Source organism: Puntigrus tetrazona, chromosome 10, assembly GCF_018831695.1.
Source record: "Puntigrus tetrazona isolate hp1 chromosome 10, ASM1883169v1, whole genome shotgun sequence".
Lineage (NCBI taxonomy): Eukaryota > Metazoa > Chordata > Actinopteri > Cypriniformes > Cyprinidae > Puntigrus > Puntigrus tetrazona.
In genome coordinates this window covers 1,139,491-1,164,352 of record NC_056708.1, presented here as the reverse complement: position 1 = coordinate 1,164,352, position 24,862 = coordinate 1,139,491, and the positions used below count along the sequence as shown (strand labels likewise).

The 24,862-nt window shown below is 39.2% G+C and overlaps 1 protein-coding gene across 9 annotated transcripts in view; it reads left to right on the top strand.

The window, feature by feature from the left end:
• Window positions 1-24,862, top strand: part of LOC122353188 (spermatid perinuclear RNA binding protein) — an 84,814-nt gene that overhangs the window by 37,566 nt on the left and 22,386 nt on the right. For 8 of the 9 annotated variants that reach the window (XM_043251143.1, XM_043251146.1, XM_043251138.1 and 5 more), the window contains exons 3-10: window positions 4,886-5,027; window positions 12,346-12,590; window positions 12,715-12,904; window positions 15,959-16,103; window positions 21,458-21,549; window positions 21,958-22,053; window positions 22,419-22,530; window positions 23,781-23,878. In XM_043251143.1, the coding sequence (XP_043107078.1) occupies window positions 5,025-5,027; window positions 12,346-12,590; window positions 12,715-12,904; window positions 15,959-16,103; window positions 21,458-21,549; window positions 21,958-22,053; window positions 22,419-22,530; window positions 23,781-23,878 (981 nt within the window). In that variant the 5' untranslated portion in view covers window positions 4,886-5,024. The remainder of the gene's footprint in view (window positions 1-4,885; window positions 5,028-12,345; window positions 12,591-12,714; window positions 12,905-15,958; window positions 16,104-21,457; window positions 21,550-21,957; window positions 22,054-22,418; window positions 22,531-23,780; window positions 23,879-24,862) is intronic. The other variant, XM_043251147.1, reaches the window with a different exon arrangement.

The window sequence follows — 24,862 nt, the reverse complement described above, 5'->3', positions numbered from 1 at the left end:
TGGCGCTGATCTGGCAACCTCGTGCTAATGAGACGCCACGCCAGTGCTCTTGCCTGCGGGCCAGAATGGTTTTCCTCGGAGGGATCTGATGGGTGTTTGTAATGAGCGAGCGAAAATGCGAACACAAGCTCATTTTGAGGTTTTGGGAGCCTCTGGATGGTAAATAAATAGCAAGCTCGTAGAAAACATCAGCTAGGCTCTGATTGAAAGACGCTTTAGTTTAATACCAGCTTCTGTCTGTTGATTACCCTGGAGAAGAAATTAACAGCTTTCCTTAAAACACAGAGAAGAGTGAAAGAAAAAGAAAAGGAATGCTTGTAATTAGCAGCACTGGGGCAGAGATATGATCGTAACCTGCTCCCCTCCTGAAATCTCTCTCTGTCTTCTGTTTGCTAGATGAAAACAATGTTTTTCTTTAGCAGCTCCCTGTTGTCTCGAGTCTCAGGTGGATTCATGCGTTTTAATGAGTTTTGCCGCTAATTCATTTAAATGAATAGAAGAACTGCTGGTTTTTAATGAATTGTAATGAGAAGCTCCATTTTAAGGGTCGTATTTTTTGAACATCTGATTAACATCTTAAAAGGACAGTTTATAACAACTAGGAGCACTTTTTTTCGCTTTGTTGTCCTTCAGGCGTCCTGAGTTCGAGTCTCGTGGATCTCAGTATTAAACCAAACTCACTGTGGAACTAAGCAAACTAATGTGTGTTATCTTAAAAGGTGTCATCTGATGCCCATTTTCCACAAGTTTGGTTAAAATTTCTCTGTGGAAGAAACTAAAAACTTCTTTACCCTGTCAAAATCCATTTTTTTTCAGCATGCGATTCTAGTCGATGTTTCTTTAAATGCTAATGAGGTCCACTGACTCCGCCCCTCTCTTCCATAGAGTGACCATAAACAGTTAAAAGCATGGTCTGTGACGTCGCCTCTAGATTTCTGGGGAGCGTTTTTGAGCCGTCCGTCACCGTGTTGGAAACCTGTCACCTCGCGTCACTCTCAAATAATGGAAAATGGGCAAAGAGGCGGGAGCTGGTTGGTAAGACCACGCCCACCTAGTCCAACTGCGGTAACAGCAGTGGCAATCTAACCGTCACTCAAGTTGCCACGCCCTTAATTATGCAAACGTTACGGTTTAAAATAATTTAAAAGGACGAGTTAAAATTGACCCCCTCACGGTTGACGTGTGTAGTGTATTGTATCAGACTCTAAACAAGTTTTTTTGCTGTGAAGTTGGGCGTTTTCACACAGGGAGTCTGTGGGACTGACTTCCTGTTTCAGACTGTCAATGAATTTCTGTTTAGTCACGTCCGTGTTGGTTTCACGAGAGAGAGCGGGACGCGAAACATGCTAATTAGCACATTATTAGGAAAGGTGGTTTGCAAAGATTCATTAAAAGCCCTTATACTCCCTTCTTCTGTAGATAAAGCTGGATCATAAAGGATTCGCGTGAACAAACACACATTTATGTAGGTCGAGGGTCAGCGTATTCCCTTCACAACCTCAGCGGCTCAGATGTCTGGAGTAAATGATTTCTATAATTATTATTACCTCCAACAACAAAACACCTCGCTCTATTAATCAGAGTCGGCTGATGACAGATCACTCAGGGCGGGGCTAAAGTAAGACCGGCCTGTCAATCAACTGTCGTGGGAGGGGCCTGTGCAGAACTACATCAATCCGACAGGAACCTCAGAACAGCCTGATTTAAGAAAGAGGATTTAAAAAAAGGGATTAAAATAAAAACACTGGGTGGATTTTTCTCATTATAGGGTGGAGGCGTACACACACTTCCAACACACATTTATGTTCGTTTATGTTTATTTCTATAACTTTTAATGCAAACAAATATACATTTGTAAGGACTTCATCACACGAGGAGTGCAGTGGTTCACTTCCTGTTTCCGGTTTTAAACCAGGCATTGAATTGGAGACTGGGAATGTCTTTTTATTTCCCATTATTCTTCAGCAAAGTGGGAGTGTAATTGTTTGCGGGGCAGCGGCGTGGCCGTGGGCTGTCTACAGCAAGGCCACAATCCAGTTAAAGCCACCTCTCGCTCATGCTCCTCTAATACCTCTATTATCTAAACTGCTAGAGGGAACCAAAAAATGATTAAAGGATTGACATCAGGCAGAAAGAAGGTGAAAGTGAAGGTCGGTCAGGGGGGCAGTGTTGAGAAATGCTTATCTGGTTCTTCTCGCTTGTTTCCCGCACACAGGAGAAGGCGTCTGCTCATTCCTGAGGTTAAATGATAGTCGGTGATCTTCAGCCGCCTTCAGTCACGATAGAGGTGATTTTCAGGATGCAGTTATACTTGATATTTGGGAGAAATGACCTGAAATAAATTCTCAAATAATTATTGTGCGTTTACATTTATTCAGTATGGTTTTGAGACCAATTCTCACTACTACCAGCTATGAGGTTAGAGTCAGTGTAGGATTAAGGGATATAAACGCCATGTGCTGCATAAGTACTAGTAAACAGCATTAATATGCACGCTAATAAGCAATTAGTTGAGTGACTGTAAAGTGTCACCAACTGATATATTAAACACTTTGTGACTTTTTGTGGACTGTGTAGGCCTAATGTTTGTTTAAAATGACGTAAAGCATTTCTAAGACCTTGAAAGCCACGCAAACACACAGTGAATGTTTTTAGTTTTTACAGCTTGGATGTTTGAAGTATTTTCCATTTGTCGTTGCCATTTCGCTCGAGTTTTTGGTCTGTGAGAATTATTGCTAATTCAGGAAAACATATATAATATTCTCAGCAATCACATTATCAATGTTGAAGATGAAATGAAGATGTTTCAAAAAAGGTTATATCATTGTGCCAGGTCATTAACAATCAGTAATTAGATGAGGAAAGTCAACGTGGATTTAGGCCGTCGTGAAGTTTGCATACGTGTTTAAATGTCCGTCAGTTTGTGTCTAACGATCTCTCTGAAAGGTCTGGTGTACGATCGTGGCTCTGGTAACGAGGCAGGGACAGCAGGGCCGTCAGCGAGCAGACTGTGAACGTCTCTGTGTGGACACACTCCACTGAACATTATTACAGAAGATCTGCAGGGCTGTGTTTGAGCGTAATTGTGCCGTTGGCAGCGGCGTGGGGTCCCTCACGAGATACACTTGTTCATCTCTTAAAAGGATGTCAGAGTAGAGGGACTCGGGAGATAAGCTGTGCTCTATTGAGCGACACCACCGTTTCTTCACATTCATCGTTATCCTGGTTATGGATTGCTGGGTAATATGTACGTCAGGTGAGAAGGTTTAATGTGATACGCTTTAAGCACAGCATGCAAATGATCTTGGTTTGTGGTCCTTTCCCAAACGACACGGGTTTGTGGTCTTGTGGTTTTTGCTCCCGTTTGCCATTTTAAGCATTCAGCAACACACCGATGTCTTTAATCCACTTTTATGTGCAAAGTCTAAAATCTGACCGTCCAACGATTAATCACAACTATGTGCATCCAAATAAACTTTTTAGACGTATTACATATTTACATCTACATTTATATTCATATGATTTGTTATACATGAACGTATTCTATATATATAAACATTTTCTGAAATTTTACGATTGCTTATTGATTAGAACGAAACCAGCAAACATAGCTAGCAACAGCTATATAGAAACCAGGGTGGCTAAAAAGAAAGGATTTACATAAAAACATAAAGCAAATTGTCTCTGGGGTGACATTTGCTGTTTATACACACCTGAGATATTACCTTTTTTTATCTTTCAATATATTATAATCTATCTGGTTATTATATCAGAAGGTTTCTCAATAAACTCAGACCGTACTTTAATAGTTTTGGGTGTAGCTCTGTTAATTCTTGCTCTAGCGTAATATTTTTTAATTCTATAAGCCACATTTTATGCATGTGTATTTATATATACATAAGTATACACAGTACACACAGTATGTAAACGAAAACTGTCTTTTGTATGTCTTTTAATAGTTTGACCGCACTAAACAAAATGGAATCAATCAGTACAACTTAGCAACCAAATCATTTGCCGCTCGAAATGTTGACACTGTTAATATTTCTGAAAAAACTGACCATTTCTGCTGAATATTGTACCGTTAAAAGCAAAACAACAAGTCTTTTTGACTTTACATCATTTAGAACACCATTTAGAAAAAATGTGTCTATTGCATTTATGAAAACACCTTAGCAACCACCTAATGTCCAAACAGTAACATAGCAACGCTGCAGCACTTCAACACGGAAATACCATTTTTTGGATATTCTTAAAAAAAACTAACTCATTTTTTGGCCTGAACTTTCTTTTTTTTTTTTTTTTTTTAAAGAGTACATCTGTTCAGCTCTGAAAGCCATAATCCAGAGAATGAAATTATATTCCAGGGAAATTGCATTAATACAGGGAAGACATTTGGCCAGATAAGAGGAGATTAAGTGGAGTAAAAATTTACAGTTCGGTGTTTGATCCACAAATTATGGTTATTGCCGCCACTCAAAGCGATTCCGGCGCACGTGTGTGTGTGTGTGTGTGTGTGTGTGTGTTCTGATGACTTTCACGCACAGCCGTGTTTGTCTTGAGCAGCGGAAGCGCTTTGCAAGATAAGCCTGATAAACAGGCTCGGATAAGTGCTCTGTAAAACTAGTACAAATGCGAACATTTCGCCGCGTTGGGAAACAAACCGACAGAACAACAGTAGCGTGGCAGCACCCGGATCATGAAATATGTATAACCTCCGTATACTGCATTGCTCATTTTCAAACAGAGAGTCACCGATGCCTCCAGAGGGAAGCGTGTTTGCGACGCGGCCCCCTCGATTGCAGCGCAGGTTGTGTGATGCTAATAATAAAAAGGCACGGGACGCATGTCGCCTAATTACGGTTGTTCTCTGTGTGTTTTGCAGGTTTGGTGCAGTCGGGTGCAGCGGGGGGTCAGAGAGGCGAGCGCATGAGGAGAGGGCGTCCCGAGACCCCCGTCTCCACACTCCGCGCTCGCACACACACCTTCACGGACACACCGCGCCTTGCAACCCTCCAGCCGCCATGGTAACTCATCCGCTGTCTGAGGTTGATGTCTAAACAGCGAAATCTCCCTTACATGTGTTTCTGTCCAAAGCGCTCTAATCTAAAAGCAGCTGAGGGGTGATCGGGAAAATGTGATTGCGAGAAAGAGAGAAAAGGGGGGAGGAGATCAGCGTTTGATTAATGGCGTTCACCTCCGGCTTGTGGGAGCAGGGTCTCGTGGGAGTGTGGGGCTGTGCTGTTTGAATTATTAAAGTCTGAGAGTTGGGGGAGGTTCATAAATAACCCAACGTAACGAGCGCCCTGCTAGCGTGAGCTCTAATGCTAACCCAGCTTTGCCGCCGCAGCCGGGGTGACCTTGGATATGCACATGCAAGCGCTTACATGCATAAATACTCGAGCGCTTTCTGCTTCGCTCACTCTAGCGGATTTCTGTGTCTTCTGTGTCTGTAGCTGTATCGATTTATTTTGCACATAACGAGGTGACCTTCCTGGTTTCACTCGACTTCCTGTCAAACTGTGGCCACAGTGGCAGAGCCCACACACACACACACACACACACACACACACACACGCTGCACTAACACACACGCTGTGTGTCAGCTTGACCCTGCGCCATGCCAGAGAAATGGACTTCTAGGGAGGAGAAAATGCACATAGTGCTCTTATGCAATGAACTGCAGTCTGAACATTAATGCTCCGTTCTGAGTATTGTGTTTTTGGCTTATGAAAAGGTTTCGTAGTTTTAGCGAGAGCACTTCTCTTTTGGTTTGAAAAAGGACCAAATGTTCTGGACGTACAATGGAAGTCACGCAATGCATGCTAATATGCGTACTTTTTCATATTTAGTCACAAAAGACGAACCTCACGATGCGATTTCACCTCTGTGCAAAACTGAATTTAGGTTAATAAACAATCTTCTAATTAAATAAATAAAAAAAATTACAAATAAAATACAAATCCGCAAAAGAAAAATAAGCCTTTATCTTATAAGCTCTGGAATTACATAACCGCTACAAGACAAATTTCAAAGCCTGAATGATTTTATGGAAACTTAACAAACATACGTGGTTAATGTTTCAGCTTTTTAACCATTTTCATTGTAAGTTGCTTTATGTAACCGTAATATAAAAATCATTTTCAGTTCCAATCGGCGGCATGCAGCGAAGCTTCCACTGACTGCTTGCATTTCTGTAAACACAACGTGTCTGTATGCATTAGTAAGAGCCCAGGTCTCTGGGACCTGTCACAGTCTGTTAGTGTCAGACACTCATCAGTCAGCAGCTGTTTGTGGTCAGCTCATGTCTACGCCTGTGAGTCTGTAATAAGTAGCCTCGGAGCTTCGTAGATCATTGCCTGACTAGCAGAGATTTTAATTAGGGGCGTGTAATTAATTTAATACTGAACGCTGACCTCAGATATACACAGAGACTACACATCATGCCAGGACCCCTCTTGTGGTTATTTAACTGATAAGCAGAGCAGCAGCCATAAATACACATTACTAAATGAAACCTGTGCTGCAACACTATTGTTTTTTTTAAGAAGAAATTCTAAATCCACATGACCCCTCGGTTTTATTGGCCTTGATCCTGTGTGTGTGTGTGTGTGTGTGTGTGTGTGTGTGTGTGTGTGTGTGTGTGTCTGTGTGGTGGTGTCTGTGTGTGTCTGTGTGTGTGTGGTGTGTGTGTGTGTGTGTGTGTGTGTCTGTGTGTGGTGTGTGTGTGTGTGTGTCTGTGTGGTGGTGTCTGTGTGTGTCTGTGTGGTGGTGTCTGTGTGTGTGTGTGGTGTGTGTGTGCGTGCGCGCCCATCGTGCTCCATTTGATTGAGATCTGTTTGTCTGAATGTGTCCCCAGCGTGCCATTCGTTAAACTAGTGGTTTGATGAAACCCTCCATCGCTTGATTGTACTTGATCTCTCTCTCTCTCTCACACACACACACACACACACACACACATATGAAATACACGCACACGCACATATGAAATACTCACACACATATATGAAATACACACACACACACTATTTCTTTTTCTCACTGCCCCCAGGTGCCACAAAACCATCCTAAATAAATGCATTCAAGAATCCTTTTAGGACTTTTGTCATAATATGGAAAGCCCCCTAAAGGATCATATTAGAATCTAAGAATCAAATAATATGCCACTCGGTGAGAATCCAATCTTTTGTTAACCTCAGATTAGTTCTTAAGATCCTCTGGGACTGGTTTCACGTTACAGTAGAAATTCCACTATCAACTCTTTTCTTTCCTGTTGGCTTTTCGGAGCGATGCACAATTCCATTCAGAATTTCTACAGCTTTTAGCAATATTTTCTAAACTTTCCTCAGCAAGCCCACATTGAGCTCTAGTGCTGATAATGCTGTTGATGCATTGTGTGCGTGTTAGCATTAAAACAAAAAACACTGTGCTGATTAACCACAGTCCTAAAGTGATGCCGACCAATCAGAGAAGTTTGAAAGCTTTTAACAGGATAGCTAGCACACATGGGCTATCCTGTAGAAGACGGGTATTTCAGGAATAAACATAAAGTCACTTTAGCTACAGAACTAGCTGCCTACTAACATTAACGTGGGATTTTGTAGCATTAATTCAATTCAATTAATATTAATAATATATAATTAAACTATTAATAATATTAAATTAAACTATTAATCAATTTATTAACTTTTTTAAAAGCCATTATAGCACCAGAGTATATGTATATTCTGTGTGTGTGTATATATGTATGCGTGCGTGTGCGTGTGTGTGTGTATATATGTATGCAGTGTGCACGTGTGTGTGTATATGTATGCACACACACACACACACACATGAAATACACACACACACAAACACATACATATATATGAAAAACACACACACACACACATATGAAATACACACACATATGAAATACTCACACACATATGAAATACTCACACACACATATACACACGAAAACAAACACACACACACACACACACATGTATAAAAATACACACACACACACACACACATATATGAAATACACACACACACACACACACATATATGAAACACACACACACACACATATATGAAACGCACACACACATACATAAATATGAAATACACACACACACACACGCACGCACGCACGCACACACACACACACACACACACACATATATATGAAATACACACACGCACACACACATGCACATATGAAATACACACACACACACACATATATGAAACACACACACACACATACATAAAAAAGAAATACACACACACACACACACACATAAATGAAATACTCACACACACACATATATGAAACACACACACACACACACACACATATATATGAAATACTCAATCGACTTGAATAAGTAACGACAGAATTAGTTTTGTTTGTCAAAAATTAAGATTTTTAATAATTATAAAATATAAAGCTGTAGTTGAAAATTAAGATTTCTCTTTGATGTGTGTTAATGCTAACTCTCTTTCCCAGCAGCACAATGTGTTTTATGCTAAACCCACTTTTAGACTGGCCCGACGAAATCTCCCTATAGTGCCCGCCGCCTGAAGACACCGTCTCGTCAGTCTCTCTGGAGTGATTGTGTGCTGAGATTGCTGCCTTCAAACGTCGCTCGACAAACTAGGAGAGAATCATGTCAGGAGGAAACTTCATTTTCCAGTGAAGTTAAACAGCATGGGATTAATCGATGCACGGCTGCTTTTTATGTCTGTTTGATTCAACCGGCCCCGAGGTCCGCGGCCTCTGATGAAGCTTTCGAGTGGAAGAGCGAGGGAATGGGAGATATCATAGAAACTGTGAGGGATAACTGATAGTGGTTGCATGCGGGAAAGAGACTACAGAGACCGGTTCTCAGTGCACAAGCTCTAAAGCGGATCTAAAACGTTCTCAAAGGTTATTTAAACAGCTTTTAAATGAAGCATTTCTGCTACTCAGATGGTTTGGGTTTGAATTGATTTTTCTCCAAATAAACGGACGCTTTTATTTAGCATGCATTTATGCAGTTATTTATCAAATGTGACAGTAAAAACTCTATTTTTATAGACATTTAAATAGTATAACAAACGCTTTTTCCAACCGAAATAAGCTGAAGCGATGCTGATAAATTTTACTGCGGCATCACACGAATAAATTACATTATGAAATATATTTAAAGGTCATTTAAATTGTAATAATATTTTATAAAAACGCTGCAATTTTTGATTGATTAAAAATCTTATTAAACATCGTTAAATCTTACAACCCAAAGATTTAGACGTGTTCGATGATGGCTAATGTCACCTACGTTTATAAACAGGTGACTTAAAAATAGATAACTTAATAGAAATGCAAAATGTAAAAAAAAATATGTGTAATAATATAAGTTGGGTTTGTTTGCTTGCTGGTTTTTATTGTGTTTGTTATAGCTGTATTTTTTTTTTAAATGATTTTTGCCACAAAGATCTAGCCTAAGATGCTGACATGGCATTAAATAAAAATACTGCTCGTACTAATGATAGAAATGCATTGCATTTTTCAAAAATAAAAACAATAGATAATGCACAAAGCTGAGTTTCAGATGAAACCGTTTTTTAGACCGAATCTCTTTAACTAATCACTGAGCTACATAACCATTAAGCTTTTTTCTTTATTGCACACTTCTCTTGTTTTATTATAATTGTCTAGAAATTGATCCATGAAGGGAGTTTGTTACAAAAACAATGCTTCGATGGCTGAGATTAAATATAAAGACAGGGTCCACGCTCCGTATCCCTAAAATCAAAATGCTAATGATTTCATTTGTTTCGAAACGTCATGCATCTCAAGCGTTTATGAAACTAGCCTGTCTTTGCGTCATCTCTCTGATGAACGTTGACGCGCACTAACTAGGAGAGAATCATGTCAGGGAGGATTCATTCCAGTGAAGTGATGGGATTAATCGAGGGAGACGAGCGCTGTTTGATTCAACCCTTGACCTCTGATGAAATAAAATCAACTTGAATAAAAATGTGTTTTTGAAAGAAACTAGTTGCCAACTTTCCCAGGCAACATTTCTCATTTTTATTTAGTTTTAACTGAAATAAAAGTTAAATAAATGCAATTAATAAAAAACTAAAGAATTAATAAAAACTAAATTAAAATGAAAATTAAAATAAATGGAAATGGAAATATGTGAAAAATTTATATTTAGCTATTTAAGTGAGATACTGTTGTTTTTATTTTTAAGTTTTAGTATTTTTGTTTTTTAAGTGTTTTTAAATGTTTTTCATTTTTTTCTCAAATATTTTCTTTTCCGTTAACATTTATTTTCTATAGTATATAACTAACAACATTTTCTGGTTTTAGTTAACTATAATAACTAGTGCTGTAACGATAACTATTTAGTGCAATTAATTTCATATAAAATATTTTTTTAGTTGCATAATGTGTATTTTCTCTTTATATTTATAATTACATAACAACACTTATATTACTCAAACAAAACTTTTATTTTTGCATGAATCGTTTAACAGCACTAATTATTCAGTGACACTAATATAAGCATTATGTGGTTAGTTTTTCATCATTATTTTTCAGTAGAGCGTTTGAGAAGTGTATCTTGGAAGAGGATTGGATGGCTATTAGATCTAGTGGTGTGAGACTGATGAAAGACTGAGGGATTGTGGGTAAGCAGGAGCGATGTCTGATTAGAGGAGGTTGTCGGGTGACTGTCGCCGAGCTCTAAGTGATTTCCACCCGTGAGGATGACACGGTTAACACATACAGATCTGGACGCACACACACGCACACACACACACACACACACACTCTCTCACACACACACACACACACACACACACTCTCTCACACACACACACACACACACACACTCTCACACACACACACACACACACACACACACACGCACACACACACACACACACGTGAACTGGGTAGATGTTACTTCTCTTGATGTTTGTTTTGCCGTCCAGACAAGCAGAGGTGAGTTTGATTGATTAAAGTTTAATCTGCTGCTGAACGCTTGGCTCTAACCTTGTACGTCTGTCTCAAGCGCTCTTTACTTCTGGAGATAAATTAAAGAAGTCGGGCCAAGGTGATCTTCACAAGTTGTTAACGTGTGTGTGTGTATGTGTATGTGTGTGTGCGCGTGTGTGTGTGCGCTGTGTGTGTGTGTGCGCGTGTGTGTGTGTGCGTGTGTGTGTGCGCGTGTGTGTGTGCGCGTGTGTGTGTGTGTGTGTGCGTGTGTGTGTGTGGCTCACCTTATTCAGTGTTACTGGTGTGTCGTTACTGACACTTTCATCCTTTGGAAACGAAGGAGTGGATTCAAATAAAACACTCATTTACATAACATTTTTATTTTAATTAATGTGAATCAAAGCATCATTACTCCAATCTTTGATGCCACATGACCCTTCAGAAATCCTTCTAATATGCTGATTTAATAATAGAATTGTTATTAGAATTATCAATGTTGTCAGAGTTGTGATGGCAAATATTTTTTTGGAAACGGCAATACTTTTTTTCAAGATTCTTTGGTGAATAAAAAGCTATAAAGAACAGCATTTATTAAAAATAAAAACCATTTCTAACAATATAAATCTTTGCCATCACATCCTAGCTTAAAAAAAGTTTAATAAAAAAACCAAAAAACATTTTTAATTTTTCTTTTTAATGTTTTATTCGTACAGTAACCCTAAATAGAAATCACGTTCCAAAAAAATATTAAGCAGCACAACATTTTCCAGCACTAATAATAAATCAGTATATTACAATGATTTCTGAAGGATCATGCGACTGGAGAAATTATGCTGGAAATTCAGCTTTGCGTCACTGGAATTAATTAGATTTTAATGTATATTAAAAAAGTTATTTTACATTGCAATATTTCACAATATTACATTTCTGTCCTGTATTTTTCAAATAAATGCAGCCTTGATAAACATAAGAATTTATGAATTTTTTACTGTTAATAGATAAAAACACATACAGATATTCTGTTCACAAGTGATTTTAACTTTTTTTTTTTTTTTTTTTTTGACATTTATACAGTAATTTACTGACACTGTTGTCTCCTTGTAAAAATTAGTCATTTATTTATTTGTTTGCAAATAATTTTTTAATTGTTGTGGTGCATTTCTAAGTGAAAATGAATACACAATATTCACAAAATAAATATCGAATCACTTGTGTCTGTGAATGTAACAAATAAATTAAATAATACCGTATTATTATTCATTTAGTTTTCAGTGGATTCATACGAGAGTAGAATAAACAGCTGAGTGCACGTACATGAACGAGTCCAAGGTCAGGGCTAGTTTGTCATCAAGCTTTCTCTTCTTCAGAGGTCCATTCGGTCGTTCGGGAACGATGACCGTCACGTCATGGCCAAGCACTCCACCATCTACCCTTCCTCCGAGGCCCTGGAGGCGGTGCAGAGCCTGGTCTCCGGCGTGGAGCGCGCCCTCAAGCACGTGTCGGATTGGATGGACCAAACTCAAGCCAGCCAATCAAATCCACCGAACTCATCCGGCACGCAGGAGGAGGAGACGGAGGCCAGCGCCGACGAATCGCCAGAAGGCAGCACGAAGTGAGCGCGCGCTGGGAGCGGTTTTTGATTTACCTGGGTATGATTACCAGCCCGCTGATGTTGTGTGTGTGTGTGTGTGTGTGTGTGTGTGTGTGTGTGTGTGTGTGTGTGTGCGCGCTCTCAGCGAGGACAGCAGCTGTAGCAGCGCTCCCAGTGAAGGACGGGTGCTGTGCGGCGTGATGAGGATCGGTCTGGTGGCCAAAGGCCTGCTGATTAAAGATGACATGGATCTGGAGCTGGTGCTCATGTGCCGAGAGAAGCCCACCAAGACTCTGCTGTGCACCGTCTGTGAAAACCTGCCGCTGCAGATCGAGGTGACGGCCGAAACACACACACACACACACACACACACTCACACTGCAGCTCGCTTTCCCCCCTCCGCTGAGTTTAATGCTAAAATCGAAGTGTGTTTTACGTTAATGCACCCGTGATAATGATTTGTTGCGAAATGAATCTTTTCCTCAAATGAGCTCAATTAAATTTCCGTTATTTGCAATACCTCCAGATACTACCAATATCTAGAAAAGAATAGTTTTTTGCATTTTTTTTTATTAACTAATACTGTTTGTTCATTTAAATAAAGCTTACATATCAAATGAAAAACCTAAAACGAAAAAAACGTATATAAAAGATGGAAATGATAGTAAATTAAAGCTGAAATAACATCTAAATAAAAATGGAAAGATAATAATGAGCACATTAGATGACTAAAACCTAAGCTATAATAAAAGAGTAGTACAATGATACTACCAAATGTTATATAGTGTATAAATACTTAAAAAAACATAGATTTATTTTTACTTTTTATTGGTTCACGCAAATTAAAAATGTCTTTTTAGTAATTAATTTAGTCTGTGGGACATGAATGGGATAAGTCACTCTAAATGTGTATTTCCATGCTTAGCGATTTTAACATCAAAAAGACAAAAACAGAGCTAAAAATCTGTGCTGATTCTGCTGGTTGAAGCAGGTAAACTTTTAATTTTGTTAAAGCAGTTCCCGTCCAAGGAATTGACTCTAAACAGTAGTTATGTAGCGTCTGTTCATTAAAAGTCAGTTAGTGAGTCTATCATGCTGCTCTCAGTTCAGTGTATATATATATATATATATACGTACACAATTTTTTCTCCATATGTAAAGTCTTAGGACTATGCACTTTATCTGACACTCATTTAAATGTATTTTACACTGCTATAGTTGTACTCGTATGTTTTGAGGGAAATTAAACATTGCATTTAAACTTCCAAAACAGACCTGCTCTATTTATATTCATTATGTGTAATTAATATAAACCTGCCACCAACCGGCTTCCCTAATTAGACACTGAAGAAGGCCGAGGGAACGGGGTGGTCAGCGGTGACCCGGCCTGAGCCTCCCACACACACACACACACACAGATCCCATTAAAGCAGACTGTACAGCCAGCAGGTCAAGTCTCTGTATAATGGATCTGTTCTTAATGGAAACCCTTTCTCTGCTCGCTTCCTCTTTCTCTCTCTATCCGTTACTTCAGTGATTGAGTGATAGACGGGCACACTTCCCGTCTTAGCAGCATATGAAAGCATGAAGGAAATGTGCTACACACACACACACACACACACACACACACACACACACACACACACACACAGAGGTCACTGCAGTGGGAGACTTAATTGATCTCTGGTTAACATGAGAAGAGCAGGCGGATTGAGAATGTGTGGCTGGAATTAATTGAATGGATTACAGAGCCGTGCCTCACATCAAACCAGATTACATTACACATTAAAGCCAGCATCTGCGCTGTCTAGGTCCCACCTCGTAATCTGGTTTGTAAATGTATTGTGACCAGCTGTGTCCATGGGATGAAAAAACACTTAACCTTTCCGTTCTCGTTCGGTCTGATTTCAAGTAGGTGTAGATCTGCACCTGTAACTCGTTTATTTCTTCATTTCTCTAGCGTGATTGTTTTGCATCGCGTTACGTGATTTGAAACTACAGCCCATCGGTCGTGAAGCTAAGCATTGAAAAATCATCCTGCTGAGACTATTAGGAGATGTGACAGCTAATATTTATTTGGTGTTTATGTAAGATCTCTGAGACATGAAAACCTGACCACCCAAAAAAAGAAAAAGTTGAACAACAATTAATTCATTTCATTCATGTAAAGGTTTCTTCTAGCAGAAATAGCCACAGTTCAGTTTTATGATGATTATTAATTCCTCTTCATTAATTTCACATTTTAATTTCAGAACAAGACTGGGTTTCAGTACACAGCCTCGGTTTAGAGGGACTTGTTTTTCATAGTTTCACTACATGAACAACCAAAAGAATTCACAATAATGATATTACTAAGATATGAATAGAAGCTTTCCGGTTGTCCACCAATGATAAGCTGCAATATCACCATCTAAAATATTAGAATAGCACTGGATTATAATATTTTCATTATTTGAAATTGTCTATTCTCTTTTTTTTTTCTACCTTTTATCTGTTTCATTCATTAAAATAAAACACCTTGTCGCTTGTACTAGCTTATACTAATCATGTTTGTAATTTGTTTTGGATAAAAGCATCTGCACGTTTTCATATGTGTTGTTTTAACATGTCAGTGTTTAATTTTTTAAATATGGTCCTCTTCAATACCAGTATTTAGTCATACTGTAGTCTACAATAGTATATCAAATACTTTACAAAAAAATATATATACTTTTTTTCTATGATACTAGCAGTACCAGTAGTACCAGTTAAAGAGGATTCATATTTTTAGTTCATATTTTGGGTCATGTTTTCCCCAACAACAGTTTGAAATGCATGCAAGGTAAAAAAAAAAACACTTTCATTGTCTTATAATATGCATTTATTTTTACCTTATTTGCTCAGTGTCTCCCAAACAATTAGCTAACGATTAATTTTTCCGAACCCCATCTCTGCGTGCTGCTCCTCTGCGGTGATTGGTCAGTTTGTCTTGTTTTCAGTTTCATAACACCTGATAAAGCCCAGTGCTGTTTTTGTACAGTACAGAGGAAAACAGACATTTTTAACTCTCCAAAAAGCGGCACCTAGTGGCTAAGAATGAATTTACATTTTCATTCAGACCAACACGGAAAGACCAACAGGTGGACGGCAACATGCTAATGTTTCATGTTGAGGTCAGCATGAAATAGCTTGAGATTCGTTTTGAAAATGATTCGTTTCAATGATTCAGAGTCGATTATTTCTTTCGAGATCCAAGAACTTTACACACGGATATTTTCACTCACTCACCGCATGAAAACTCATTTTTCAAACAACTATACAACTATACCATACTATAGAGCCAAGTACAAGAGAATTCATTCTGTATCATCTTTGCATTCTTTTGACACTTTGACCTCTGACCCCCACAGAAGCTGACAGAAGAGAAGTATGAGATACAGAGCTCTATTCCAGAGGCCGCCATTTTGATCCGCACCACAACAGACCCCAAACTCACGCTGAAGGTGACGCTCACCTCCCCGCAGGTGCGAGACGACGGCGAGACGGAGGAGCAAGGTTTGTGCCTGCGTCATGTGACCAACGTTTTCTTTTCCATTTGCTAAACAGCAGATGAGGGAGGGGATGGATGAATGTGTGTGTGTGTGTGTTAGTGATGGTCCATTAGAAGAAAGCTCTTCCATCTCTTCCTTACTCTGCATCCAGAAGACTCTCTCAGGGCCGCACACAGCGCTGGACTCATCTCGTAGTCTAAACACGCACGCACACACACACACACACACACACACACACACACAGAGCTGATTCAGCAGCAGCTAGAGTGGTCTCTTGACCCTCAGGCCACTCACGGGAGGTGCTGGAAAACAGCGTAAGAGAGATAAAAGACAGAACCGTTTACTTCTGTAATGGGGCATTACGGAGTGAAACCAAATGTTAAGTTAAGAACAATGTAGGGCGGGATGTTCATCCGTATTACAGAGCAGTAAGAGCAGCCCAGTGCATTTTGGGTACAATTCTAGCGGGGGCGCCAGGTGTTGTTTTCATGCCTTTCATCTATCAGTTAAAAGGACAGTTCACTGATGAATGAAAATCCTGTCTTTTATTTACTCACCCTTATGTCGTTTCAACCCTGTATGGCTTTCTTTCTTCTACTGAACACAAAAGAAGCACTTGTTAGTTCATACAATGAGAGTCAGTGGGGTCCAGAAGCACACTGAACACAGATTACTTTCATTGTATGGAAAAAAAAAGACACATTTGTCTAAATATGCCCACAGAAGAAAGTCATACGGGTTTGGAATGACGTGAGGGTGAAGAAATGACGACAGAAACTTTTATCTAATCCCTTTAAAGGTGAACGATTATAACCCTTTTACAAGATGTAATATAAGCCTCAGATGTGAGAGGAGTGTGTCTGTGAAGTTTCAGCTTAAAATACCCCACAGATAATTAATAACGCATCGTTTTGCGTGAAAGCAGAAACACGCTGTTTTGGTGCATGTCTCTTTACATGCAAATGAGCTGCAGCTCCCGGCCCCCTTTCCTCAGATACCCAAAAAACATCTGTTTGCTTTCAATTATCGTGTCTGCGGTGTTGAAATCGTTTTCTGAGCACACGCACAGACAGCTGCCGTCACATGTGAGTGCTGAACCAGATTTCTTTTTCACGTCTTAAAGCGTCAGAGACATTTGGAAGCTACAAAAGCAGTTGGTTACGTCTGAGAAGATAAACAGCTGCGACGGAAATCACATGTTTATTTTAGATCTGCGTAATATACAGTAAATAAATCTCCTTCATCTCCCTCGAGGCTTGGACTGTAAACGGCGCTCTGTGTTCATCAGGGCACCCAGAGACAGAGGAGTAGTTGATTAAGGGGCAGTGATATTATAATAAGACCCCTGTTCTACACCACAAGGGGGATGAAACAGAGCGGCTCATTTTTCAAAAACTTGCAGAGAAAGGCTTAAAACAAAAAAAAAAAAGTGCTGGGTTGTTCTTTTTCACTTTTTCTGGGTTAGTTGAAGCACCCCAGACCCAAGTATAGCTCTTAACCGTGTTTGTGTCAGATTTTCATAATATGTCATATTTTATGTTTTTTTTTGTACTCCTGACATTGATATTAAATGTGGTGTCAGATTCAGCTTGCCGTTGCAGAACACATGAGTGAAGACGAGATGGAGGTGTGTTATTGTAGTTTTTGGTGCCGTGACCCGTGACGGAGCGCACTGACGGCTGTCTTTAAAGGACGGTGTTTAGGCTATAACGGTTAGAGCTGCAGCGATGCGAAATGTGCTTCTTTCCCTCGCTCCCTCCCTCACACACACACACACACACACACACTCTCTCACGCATTTTGTCGCTCGGTGCAAATATGCAAATGTGTTGGCGGTGAAGTGGAGAGGTGCAGCCCTGCTGAACACGCTCGAGCGCTCATCCGTTACTAAAGAGGACCGTGGAGGTAGAGGTCTTGTTAGCGTGGCCTTCATTGAATTCCCTAAAGTACAGCAGATTTCTGCTAAATTTGAGTTCAGCAATCGATTACTAAAGAATGACGTACATGTTACCATTCTGACTTACCTGCTGAGCTCATGAAAGAAAAACATAAATCTGCATGGTTAATGATCAGTTTGAATGAATTTAGGGGAAAAAAGTACAAGTAAATACATTTTAATGTTAAATATTGTTAATAATTAAGTCTCTGTTGATATCGGTATCAAGGGGGGTTGAATACTAATTATTTTGTCGTGATTTTTCGAAAACAGTTGCATTGCGTTAAAGGGATACTCAACTAGATTTTGTGTGCCTTGTATTATTGGGCTTTTTTTTTGCTATGAGCTGGAGTACTCCTTTAAAGGTATCACGCTCAACCTGTATGAGTTTGTTTCTTCTGCGGAGCACATTTTGAAGTATATGGATAACCAAACCATTTCCAGTCTCCATACTTCAATCTCAATCAAACGCGCTCATTTTCTCATGGGTTTGCTCACTCCGCCGTCCTGTTTGATGTAGATTGTTAGAAGCGTGGAGAGGAAAATGAAAGAATGTATCCGGGCTGAGGAATCAATACCTGTGGCAGCACACACCTCATCCATCTCACAGATGTGTCAGATGGGGACACTGCCCCTGGAGTGAGGGATGACGGATGACAGGAGGGTGGGAGAGACGGAGCGATGGGGTGTAGATCACGATAGGAGCACCTCGTATTTTCCAGACCGGGTCAAGGGCCCTGTCCCGTTGAGAAACGGCTCAATCTCAGCACCGGCCTGGATGGGCGCTCACACACACACACACACACACACACACACACACAAAACAATGTAATATTAGAACACGGCTGGGTTGTAATACATTCTATAAATCAAAAGAAAGAAATAATAATAAAAAAAAAAATCTTATTGACAAAAAAAGAAAAACTAAATATGCAATGGGTTAATGCACCATGGCAATTTTTGTTTTAACATTTTTTTGGGAATTAAATAAAGTGTCATTGTATTGTTTTTCTTTATGCCATACAGTAAGAAAACTCTCTCAAAAGCCAAATAAAAATGCTATTTTCTGTTCTTTTTTTCTGTTTTTTATTTTATTTCATTAAACTTAAAAAAAAAAAAATTACATATGTGTGTGTATAATTTTTATATAATTTTTATTAATTTATATATAAAATTAAAATTAAAAATTAAAAAGTAAAATATATATATATATATATATATATATATATATATATATATATATAGTATATATATATTTTTTTTTTTTTAATTTTAGGATTTGTTTTGTTGTATTTTATTTACTTTATTCCAAATGTAAATAAGGCATTTATGAATTCCAATTTTTTTTTTGTTTACTTTTGCTTAAAATATAACTTGTATAAAAAGATCAAACAAATAACTGCATCTATACATCCATAGCTATCAGTATCTAGAGGTCTGGACCGTTTGGACCTGGACATGTTTTTGCACAGTTCGATTACGAATGCACTGAATCATTTCTCTCGTTTTGAGTGTTTGTACGGATGCGGGGAGATAAATGAGGACTTGATGTTGATTTTTGCAGTATGTGTGTGTCATTGATTAGAGGGTGCGCTAAACCTTTCTATCACTCTGACAGATCTTCCTCTTTAACCCTCCTCAGCTGGGCCGCTCTGATTAAAATCCAGAGAGGAATTATGAAGGAGTAAAGCTTCAGTTATCGTCATATAATCTCTAAATAACCCCTCATGATTAATAGCCCGTACTCCTGCACACCTCGTCCTGGATCTACGCCGCGGCAGCCTTTTCCGTCTCTTATCTGTTTGTTTATCTGCAGAGGAACAGTGGGATGATCTCACTGGCGCATAGACGCTCACCTATCGAGACAATGAAGGAAAAACAATAATCAAACAAGTTAAAGAATGATCCTCATGTACTGTTTGGGTGGGAGAGATGAAGAAAAGTGTTCTGACAGCTCAGATTGGGAGTGTGTGTCGTGTGCGAGCGATCTCTTCTCTTGTTGTGACTGGTCTTTAACAATACCCACTGCATGTCTTCATTATTCCAGTGTCAATCCAAGCACAAACTGGCACTGATTCGCTCAAGCTGTTAGCGGGTGGCGCTGCTTTTGACGTCGGCGCCTGACCAGACACGCCACTGGACTTTTACCACTCTCTCTTAAACGTACTTTTCGCTCTCTTGTTGTTTCTTTCTGTCACACATTATATACGCTGCTGTTCGAAAGTTTGGGGTCACTACGTGTTTGTTTGTTTGTTCGTTTAAGATATTAATATTATTATTCAACAAGGACGCGTTACGCTGCTTGAAAGTGACATAAACTTAAAACGTGACAAAAGTAAATGCCACGTTTTTTTTAACTTTCTGTTCGTTAAAGAGTCCTAAAAGCAATTTTTCCCATTTGATAATAGTAAGAAATGTTTCTTGAGCAGCAAACATGAAGAATCATGCGATTTAATGTATAAATATATATTTATATATATATATATATATATATATATATATATATATATATATATATATATATATTTTAGATCAAATAATTGCAGCCTTTTCCCATCTTTATATCTTACCGACCCCAAATGTTTGAATGGTTTTTTTTTTTCCTAATTTCTCTTCTAAACCCCAAAAAATTATTTACAGCACAAATGATGTACTGTCATTTTTTTTAAAACAATACGAAATAAATAAATAGGTCAAAAACATGAAAGGTTTGCAAAATCATAAGTGTAATGCTACTTTAAATAGTTAGTGATTTCCCCAAAATAAAATGTTTTCTGTTTAATTTAATTGCAGTTTTGTTTTTGTGAGCAACAAATTGATGATACATTTTCCCCTGTTTTAGCAGACTAAAATGTCATTCAGTTTAAGAACTTATTTACATACATACACTTTTGCCACTATCCTAGGTTTTTCCAGTTTGTCAGTACGATTTGTTTTGCCCGTTTAAAGCACAATAGAATTAAATATGCATCATTCTTTTATGCATTAACACAAAAAGCAGAGCTATCGAGCACCACACCAAAAATTAGCGCAAAGTGGGCGGAAATGGATTAATGGCCAAAACGCTCGCTCCGCACAGAGGGTGCTGTATCTTTACGGCGTGTCTGGTTAAGATGGCTCCTGACGCCAATTGAACAGCTTCGTCCAGCCTGGTTCTGTAGGCCGTGTTTAGCATTTGGCAACACTCAGCACATGCTAACACCTTCTGCGAATCCTTCCTCCAGTTTCCAGCCAGCCAAGGAGATGCTCTGAGCTCCCATCTCTTTTGGATGCACTGGACCACCTCGGCCGATTGGCTTCCTCCTTTCTCCTTCCTGCTGTGCCTTAACAGCCCCCTCCCTCATCACGTGTATGTGTGTGCGCGCGCGAGTGTGTCTACGCGTGTGTGATTTGATTTCCTGTCCCGTTCTTCTCACCGATAGAGAGCGTTGAGTCGAGCGAGCCGGCGGACCTGTTGGATAGACAGAGGTGCCTGGTGGCGTTGGCCTCTCTGCGACATGCCAAATGGTTCCAGGTTGGCGCTCACTTCTTCTCATTGTTATTGTAGCCTTATGACCCAAAACTACATGCCATATTTTCCTCAATTTCCTCCAGCTCTCCAAATGCTCGACACCTCATCACGAACGTTTGCGCATCGTAAGGCTACAAAAGCAATCGTTACACTTTTTGTTTTCTTATGCCTGTTTTTGTTTGTCCATAACCTGCTTGTCATCATGAAGGATTTGTCTAGTGCTTTCCCGCACCGTATCTTCCCTTCTCCCACCCCGCCCACATAAGCCCCGCCCCCTCCTCCATCACCCGGCCAGAACCGAAGCACAACACGCACTTGCGCACTCACACATAGATCTAGAGCTCTAGGGGTTAAAGGTCGGTCTTGATTGTTGCTCTTCGTTGACTGGGCGACTCCCTCTGGTTTCCTCAGGCTAGAGTTAACGGGCTAAAGTCGTGCGTGATCGTCTTGCGAATACTGAGAGACATGTGCAATAGAGTCCCGGCGTGGGAACCTCTGAAAGGATGGGTGAGTATCAAAATACTACAGTAAAGCTCTGGAGAATTTAGTTGTAGAGTAAGGAACCGTAGAATTATTGAACACTGGTGGCAGCTGAATTGTCAGCATCAGTCTTCAGCGTCGCATGATCCTTCAGAAATCATTCTGACGTGCTGATTTGTTGCTCTTATTGTTATTGTCAGGACAGCTCAAGGTAGTTAAGCTGCTTCATCATTTTGAGGAAATAGTAGATGTGCCATCGGGCCTCGAGTACTGGGTCTGTTCTGTTATTAGTATCTGGTATTGGAAGGATTAAGCTGAACGCTTTTACAGTAACCACAGATTGTAACGTAATAAATGAGTCTCTGAAAAGCGCTGTGCTCTTTTGTTCTCAGCCTTTGGAGTTAATATGCGAGAAGGCCATTGCTACGTGTAACAGACCTCTGGGAGCGGGAGAGGCTCTGCGCCGGGTCATGGAGTGCCTCGCCTCTGGCATACTGCTTCCAGGTATGAGCCAGCAATAAAACCGTTTCTACTTCTGCTAGAAAACTAGCGTCAGACGCCTCGGACAGTTTCACTCTGTGAGTAACACAGAAGGGGCGTTAGTTTAATTCTAAGTGGTAAACCTTTTTCTATATGGTAGCTATATCTATGTGTGAAGCGTGCTTTTTTTTTTAAGGTTAATTCAATGTTAATAATTTCACGCTCAAGGCTGCATTTATTTGATAAAGTAAAAAAACCAATTCTGAAAGCATTGCGTTTTTTTGTGAATAATGTATTTCGAAATGTAATTTATTACTGATTCGCTGCTCAAGAGACATTATCTGTTATGCTATATATTTTTAAGAAAACTGATATGCATTTATCAGAAACAGGATGCTCAATTATTTATTGCAAGTCATTTAGTCTCGTGGGTAAGTTTTGTTTTTTTGTTGGTCACATTATATATTAATTAGCCTACTGTCGCATCAAAAAATAAGTATAATGTACTTAGTGTGTTCATATTGTGTTGTAAATCACTTGTGCTGCTATTGAGGTGGATACGGGTAAGTTAGGGACAGGTTGGGTGGTATGGGTAGGTTTAAGGGTAGGTTAAGGTGTATAATTGCAGAAGTTAATTACATATAGGTATATTTTATTTTTTTACAATTGCTAAAATCTATGCTGGCAGCTGATTTCTACCTGGTTTGATAGTGAATGCTGTTTTTAATAAAAAAAGTAAAACAGAGAAAATGATTCATCGTATATTAATAGATCCCTAATCTTAATTGACTTAAGGCTCCTAAATATCTGCATACGCAAGAGAAAGGTGAATGTGTACTCTGTGGACAGTATCTCTATCGGATCTGGGTTTCATTTTCAAAGCTCTAGTTCCTTTCTGAGGCCCAGAGGAATAATGGATCCTCATTTATCTGCTCGTGACACAACTAGTCCATCCCTCGCTACTCTTATACTCTCTTCTCACTTATTCATTAATAATGAGATGCAGTCATTAATATTTGATTGGCTTGCATGGGAAATAAGCCTCAATTATATGTACCTATGTGAACATAAAAAATATATATATATTTGTATTGTACCTTCAGGGCGTAATTTAAACGGTAAGGGCTGACTTTAGAGTTGAATTAAGCACTCACCTGACGTGATGGGGAAAAACTCACTTAATAATGAAACACTCCAGTTTACAGTAGTTTCTTCATACGATTTGTTGAATGAACTTCACGTTTTTAATATAAATATGTTGGCTTGCTCTCCAGGCGGGCCAGGCCTGCATGATCCCTGCGAGAAGGAGCCGACGAACACCTTGTCAGCCATGACTGATGAAGAGGCGGAGGCCATCACCTTCAACGCACAGGTAACAGCAGTGTGTGTGTGTGTGTGTGTGTGTGTGTGTGTGTGAGTGTAAGTGTGTGTGTGTGTGTGTGTGTGTGTGTGTGTGTGTGTGTGTGTGTGAGTGTGTGAGTGTGTGAGTGTGTGTGTGTGTGAGTGTGTGTGTGTGTGTGTGAGTGTGTGTGAGTGTGTGTGAGTGTGTGTAAGTGTGTGTAAGTGTGTGAGTGTGTGTGTGTGTGTGTGTGTGTGTGTGTGTGTGTGTGTGTGTGTGTGTGTGTGTCTGTGTGTGTCTGAGTGTGTGCGTGTGTGTGTGTGTGTGTGTGTGCGCGCTCTCCTCATCTCACACACCTGTCCTGTCAGCGATTCTAGTCTATACGTGATCCTGGAGCACAAAAACTGTCATAAGAAGGATGAGCTTATTTGTAGCAATAGCCAAAAATTGTGTATGAGTCAAAATAATAGATTTTTTATGACAAAAATCATCAGGATATTCAGTAAAGATCATGTTCCGTGAATATATTTGTTTACACTTTTTCCCTTTTTTTTGTACTTATAGTGTAGTGACCCTACATAGGGCTAGGTTTAGGGTTAGTATCTAGATATTACCTAGTTATTGTAATTACTACAACGTGTGCATAGAATGTACATGAGGGACATGACGGTAAAATAAAGTGCAGCAAATCATTTGTAAGTTTCTTACTGTAAATATTACTGTAAATAATTACATTTTTGTATGTATTTGACAATTGTAATATTTTTGTCTTCTGGGAAAACATAGAATAAAAGTAATTCAGAGATGATATTAACACAGAAAACTAAATCACAAAAAGCCCAGCACATTAAAATTATATCTTTTTTATTACCAGTAAAATGTAATTAATATACAGTGGCAAGAAAAAGTATGTGAACCTTTTGGAATTTCATGGTTTTCTGAATAAATTTGTCATAAAATTTTATCTGATCTTCATCTAATTCATTGGTATTGACAAACACAATGTGTCTAAAAGTA